The sequence below is a fragment of the Brachionichthys hirsutus genome, chromosome 5 (assembly GCF_040956055.1).
Source record: "Brachionichthys hirsutus isolate HB-005 chromosome 5, CSIRO-AGI_Bhir_v1, whole genome shotgun sequence".
NCBI classification, from domain to species: Eukaryota; Metazoa; Chordata; class Actinopteri; order Lophiiformes; family Brachionichthyidae; genus Brachionichthys; species Brachionichthys hirsutus.
The window spans coordinates 13547041-13554007 of record NC_090901.1 but is presented as its reverse complement, the minus strand read 5'-3'; the positions used below and the strand labels follow the sequence as shown (position 1 = coordinate 13554007).

The following is a 6967-nucleotide window of genomic DNA, read 5'->3' as shown; positions in this document are numbered from 1 at the left end:
CGTCCTGATGTGACGCGCCAAATAAAAGGAAACAAAATGTATCGACTTGTTGCGGGTTCGGGGATGGAGATTACATTGTTTGATGTCCCTGCTGGATTTCCGCTTTGCTCCCATTCATGGATCGTTCTCGGAAATGTGTGAATGAATCCATTTTTAGTGTTATTTCATATGATTGAACACTTTGGTTAATAAGATCCCACATAAACATTTTAACTCTGAATTTTATTACACAAATTTGCTATAATTTACATGCCAACTCTTGAGCATTTACACAAACAAGCAAAATGTGAACCCCTCACATCAACAACTTCACTCAGCAAACAAGTGGAGAAAATGGAATGGAATAAAAATTAAATATTATTTCACAGGCTAATGTTGGTTTTGCAGCATGCACGTTTCTCCATCTTTTTTTCATTTTGTTTACCTGCAATGATTTTAGATCAAGGTTGGTTGACAAGACACGGATTGTTTGGAAGGGAAGATTCATTCATGGCAAAAATGTACCACTTGATGGCAGTCCAACATTTGTATTGAAATCATATTAAATAGGTTTCATACAGTCGAGGCCAACTTAGTAAAGTATTATTTAGAAAATTTAGAAAAATCAACTAAAAAGCAGAGCATGCAATAAAAGTACATAGTAAAAGTTTAATTTAATAAAAAAATCTGTATAATCACTAAAACTAAATGACAGACAGACACCAATTTGTCTTCTCCGCCTGATCGCCCACGTTAGTTTGTCCATCCATCCGTTAGCAAGATAACTCAAGTGCTTTAAGTATCTAAACTCTCTCCCAGTCTCTCAGAACTGAAGAAGCCTCTTTGATGAGAGGTGAAATGTCTTCAATCAAACTTGAACCAGTATTTGCTCCTCAATATCTCGGTTGATTATTGTCAGATTTTTATTGAATTTGAGACAATCATGTAGGGTGGGGGGGGGGGGGGGGGAAGGTCTCTATCTTACCTCCGAATTTCAAAATTACAAAGTCTGTTACAAATCATCTCCGATTCACTTTTACTTTTCATGGTTGGTGTATAAAGATACCAAGAACAATTTAGAACCTTTTGATGATGATCCAAATCACCATGTGGATGATCCAATTAGGAGTTCAGTGAGCAGCTCGGAGGTCTCTGTGCTTTTCGAGTTGAACTTCAAATATTTGTAATTCACTCCACTTACCTGATAGTATAATAACGCTGTTATGTGAATATGGGCTCATCATCAAGCGGTTCTAAATTGTTCTTGGTATCTTTACACACTAACCGTGAAAAGTAAAAGTGAATCGGAGTTGATATGTATTTTTAACAGATTTTTGGATGATCATGGATGATGGATGATGATCAATGTTAAAAATGACATATTATTTCCTGACCTCATTCAGGATACGATCCGGATAAGGTTCGGTGGTAACATAGAGGTCCCCACCCTACATGACTGTGTCAGATTCCATAAACATTAGTCAATAATCAACCGAGATATTCAGGAACAAATCTTGAAGATCTATTTTGGGCGCACAGTGGCGCAGTGGTTAGCGCTGTTGCATCACAGCAAGAAGGTTGCAGGTTCAAATCCGACTTGTGGCCTTTCTGTGAGGAGTTTGCATGTTCTACCCGTGTCTGCGTGGGCTTACTCCGGGTTCTCCGGCTTCCTCCCACCACCAAAAACATGCAACTTATGTCCAGGTTATTGCAAAAGAGAATTAATTCTCAATTGACTGGTTAATAAAATAAAGCATTCACTGCATTTTTAACAAAAATGTCAAAGTGATCCAGAATCCAGGATCTCTCCTGGATCATGACCAAAATGTAATCTTCTGTTCCTGGTAAGATTCCCAAACGTTTCTGAAAATTTAATCTAGATCCGTCCGTAAACCTTTTGAGTCATGTTGTTAACAGACAGACAGACAGACAAACTATCAAAATAGCATTTTCACCAGAGATCATTCAAAATATAATAATCTCCCCCATGATATCTGACATAAAAATGTGCAGGATGTGCACCATCCAGTAAATGTTCAACTCAAACAAGTCCTGTTTTCAAGAGTTAAACTTGTTAGATATTTGAGTTATGCAGCACGCTGACAATACACAGGTTGCACAAACGCTTAGTTTCTTTATCTCTACATACTCTGATGTAATCACACACATAGATTAATCACATATAAAGTATCACACATTGTAACTGATACACGGTGGGAATAAGTTAGGGCCCTAACGGCCCATCCCAGGAGGAGGGTGTAAGCACCCCCTGGGAGGAGGGTGTTTTGACGCCCACTATAAAGATCACTGCCGTAGAACATTCGGGACTCTTCTACAGAGTCCCGCTCCCGCGTCTGTAGGCGAGTCCAGCGCTGTAATTCCTTACCAGCTTTGTACTTACTGAAAACCTTCAGTAAACTTGATTCGTTTGATAAATCCTGACTCATTATTGAATAAACACCTCCAACACGAGATATAATAAAAGAACCGAGGGAAAAAGGAGAAACCTGACAAACTGGTTTTCAAGAGTTAAACTAACATTTGACAATGTGTGTTTGTCTTCCCTTTGTTAGGATGACAGTGCGGTTATTTCTACAGTTCTCCTCGGAGAAGACAAATTGGTGTCTGTCTGTAGAGAAAGTCTTCAGGTTTATATGTTTCAGATAAAATATTGTAGGGAATTTCCAATTCCATAGCCACACGATTACAAAACAATAGAGATGCATGTTATTTAGTTTTATTGATTATACTGATCACCTTAAATCACATTAGAGGGCACTACATATATATAATGCATAGTACTGTAGGTTTTAGATAGCCTCCCCCAGCTGTCCACAGTAATTTCTACCACAGCTGTTTTTTTTTTATGTGATTATTCAGTATTACGCAACACTGTGAAATGTAGCTTTTTTCCTATTGGCTGGCAGTTTCATGTGACATAAGCTTGCAACAACAACGCCAAACAGACAACCTTTTTCAAGCGGTGCTGTTGGGTCTCGTTCTGTTCGGCCCATTTCTTCTTTGGAAAACACTTTCTGTTGATAAAATGAGCATCCCAGTGATCGACTTTGGCGCGTACAGCCTGAATGAGAAAGATATCAGCGAGGAGCAGACGCGCAACTTGAGCAGCAAGCTGAAAAAAGCTTTTACAGAAATTGGATTTGTTTTTCTGAAGAACACTGGAATCACACAAGAAGAAGTGAGGATATGTAATTACGAAAGTAAAAAAAAGTGACCCAGTGTCATTTAATTTGCATATACAATGTGAAATGCAACTTTCCCCCTACTGTCATTGGTTAGGTAGATCGTGTCCTGGACGTATCCAAGAAATTCTTCCTGCAGCCGGATGAACTGAAACGACCCTTCAGCAGGAAATCTTTTGCCAACAATCCACACTTTGGCTGGCTGTCACTTGAGAAGGAGAGGTAGGAGTTTGTCAGTTAACACAAGGAACTTTTGGCTTGAAACAAATGACTAAATAAACGGCCCTACTTATTTTAAATCTAACTGTGTTCCAGGTTGAATCCTCATCGGCCCGGAGACCTCAAGGAGTCGTTCAACATTTGTTCACTTCTCGCTGACGTCGTAATGACTCACTATTACAGCTTATCTTTTTAATTCTGTACAACTGCAACACAACTTAGAACAGTGGTGGACAAAGTAAAATGGCTTCAATACCTTTATGTTGTTTTACTTGAATTTCAGAATGTATTTCGTTGGCATCCTTTATTTGACCAGTAATCAGATTAAAGTCCAAAGAACATGTTTGCATGAGTTAATCAGTATAGCTTCATTTTATCTTGTCGTGTTTGTGTAAGGTATCCCTGCAGGCTTCACAGATTCTGCTTTGTTACTATATTGTTGACGTCAGCCTCTCAGCCAGTATTATCACTTTGCATTTATTCATCATAGGTACATCAGGTAGGAATCAAATGTCTATGTTTCAAGGGCCCTATCAAGTCCATTCGGATACAGTAAATCCTGAATCCTTACCAAACCTCTTTTTCTTTTGTGTTTCTGTTAAGATTAAGATTTTTCATTATTTTTTCATCAATATGAATATCATCTTTACAGATCCAGCATTAGTCAAGCCTAATTATTTTCTCCTCCGGTTTAGAAATGGCCATCAGGAGCTGCAGCAGACTTCCAGGAGCTCCATACCTCTTTCTTCCTCCGCTGTGATGAGCTGAGTCGCCGGGTGTTAACGCTGATGGCCCACAGTCTGGGCCTTGACCCTGAAGTATTCCTGAGTGCTCATCGTTTGGTTGGAAGTATGTAAATAAATACATCAAGCAACACTTACTGTACTCCATTTGCAATGTGCTGTTGCAGGTGTTCATTATGTATGTCGTATAAGATAATTAATCAGTCATAAGGTGACGTGAGGGAATACTTTGGGCTTTGTTCATGCAGTAATCAGCACACGTGAGGAAGATCTTGTCCAGCATTCAGTTGTGGAATTTAAATGAGGGTTTGATTTGTTGAAACAATGTACATGCTTTTTGTTAACAGTCCCGTTGTGTCTCCTCTAGCTGACAAGAACGTCACAACACTGCGGACTTTGTACTACCCTCCTGTAGACGGAGAGATAGTGAAGGAGGATCAGATGAGATGTGGAGAGCATTCAGACTACGGCACCCTCACCATGTTGTTCCAGAAGCATGAGGGTCTGCAGGTAACCTCACCAGCATGTTCTCTTCTCTGAATGCAGCATTACAAATCTATAATGAAGTGAAGCCTTTGCGCTACATCCAAAATATAATTCCTCAGGTATTTAATCCACTTGACTGTTGTTAATCTACAGGTGCTCGGACGTTCAGGTGAATATATCAACGTTCCTTTAATGCCTGGAGCCGCCCTCATTAACATTGCTGACCTGATGCAACGCTGGACCAACGATCAGCTGATCTCTGTGGTGAGTGTTAGAGAAAAAAAGTATGAATAAAGAATACAGATATATGATCTGACAGAATTATAATCAAACTGAAAATACAATAAATGATAACCTGGAGTAATCTATCAATAGAGTTCATAATGAATACCCGATATTTAACTGATTAAAACTGGGAATGATGAAGATCATTAAATTTACCTTAGCACAGCTGTTACAGCAAAGACAATAGGAAGCCATCAGATTCAATTTGAAATAATAACATGCTAATGTCCTTTAGATGCTCTTTAAAGGGAAGCTATTTTTCCCATAAAACACTAAAATTCTGCTGAAGAGTGTGTTTTGTTTCCTTATATAGGCCTAATATAGGTCTGGGAAATATAATAGTGAAACATTTCCATTTAACTATTAATACTGTATAGTAAGCTGTCTCAATGCACTCTCATAGTACGGGTAGTGCAGCTAGCAGGAGCTAAAGTAGCATCGCCAGTTTCTCCCTTGTGCTGTCTCAAGGTGGGATAAATCCAGAGAGTTGTGTCAGGAATGGCATCCGGCATTCAATGTGCCAAAATCTAACATGCAAATCGATGTAAACAATGAAGTCATAACGAATCGTCCGAGGCCCGGGTTAACAACGAGGTCGACCCAGGAGAAGATACATGGACGTAGTGAGGGAGGACATGAGAGTGGCTGGTGTTGGGCAGGACGATGCAAAGGACAGGGTGAAGTGGAGAAGGTTGATTCGCTGTGGCGACCCCTCACGGGACAAGCAGAAAGTACAGTAGTAGTAAGCCGTCTCATGACGTGTGATGTCACAACTGTTTAAACAAAGGTGTATAATAACAATTGGAGCCACAAATAGGTATGTCGTTGATTTGTATGTATAGACACATTAAATAGAAAACATGCTGCAAGTTTGGAGAAACTTTATTTCCCCCTGAAACATTTACTGTTTGGGTTTGAGTTCCATAAAGCCCCGTTTATGTTGGACTACCTCACAAGTTTGCCCGATATAAGCAAGAAGTTCTGAGAGTGAATTGTCTGTAAAGTCTTCTTGTTTTTGTCTTGTCCCTCAGCGCCACAGAGTGTTGCTGCCCCCTGCTGGAGACAGTCACTCAAGACAGTGTGTAGCTTTCTTCCTTCATCCAGATGATGAATTTGTGATCACCTGCCTGGACGGCTCCGACAAATACCCTCCAATAACAGGAGGAGATTACGTCATTGAATGCCTTTATGGAACAATTGACAGCTGAAGTCATCACTTTATTGCTTAATTTAGCAAGTTCTATTTGCATATCACATTGCCTGATGCAGAATGTAGCAAACACATATAGCATCTGTTATTTACTTGTTGGCACAAGTACGACTTACGAGTACATCAAACTACAATACATACTTCAATATACTTATGATATAATCTGTCTTCTGAATGAATTAATTTTATTTCGGTTCACTTTTCAATGAAACAGGGACAAAGGACAATTAACCTTTCTGGAAAACACACCCGACTGTCAGGAAGCATTTCAGAGTGCTAAAGATGCATTGACCACATCCAAGGTTATAACACATTTCAGCCCCTCACTTCCAATCCAACTGGCATGTGACGCAACACCCCAGGGAATAGGTGCTGTCATCTCACATGTGTTTCCTAATTGTGAGGAAAGACCAATTGCATTTGCCTCAAGGACACTGAACAAGGCAGAGTCTAACTATGCTCAGCTGGAACGGGAGGCGCTGAGCATTGTTTTTGGTGTAAGGAAATTCCACCAATACTTGTATGGAAGGACGTTTACACTTTTTACAGATCATCGACCTCTGACAACTATCCTTGGACCACTCACAAGTGTACCATCTCTAGCAAGCGACTTTAAGTGTCCAGAAAAGCGCTATATAAATAAAATGTATTATTATTATTATTAGCAGCTTCACATTCTACAGAGGTGGGCCTTGTTGTTGTCAGCTCACTCATACGACATCAAATACCGCAAATCGGACTCTCACTGTAATGTGGATGGACTTTCACGGTTGCCACTCCCTGTCATAAACATAAACAGCAAAATTGTAATTGAGTTAATAGATTGATGCATTTGATTTGTT

At 39.6% G+C, this 6967-nt stretch overlaps 1 protein-coding gene across 1 annotated transcript; it reads left to right on the top strand.

Moving 5' to 3' along the window:
* The first annotated feature begins 2954 nt into the window (after positions 1-2954).
* LOC137894112 (uncharacterized) lies at positions 2955-6800 on the top strand. Its single transcript, XM_068739584.1, has 7 exons — positions 2955-3178; positions 3280-3404; positions 3498-3564; positions 4097-4250; positions 4512-4654; positions 4784-4894; positions 5947-6800. The coding sequence occupies exons 1-7, from the start codon at positions 3026-3028 to the stop codon at positions 6121-6123; spliced, it is 930 nt and encodes a 309-aa protein (XP_068595685.1). The 5' UTR covers positions 2955-3025; the 3' UTR covers positions 6124-6800.
* The last annotated feature ends 167 nt before the right edge of the window (positions 6801-6967 follow it).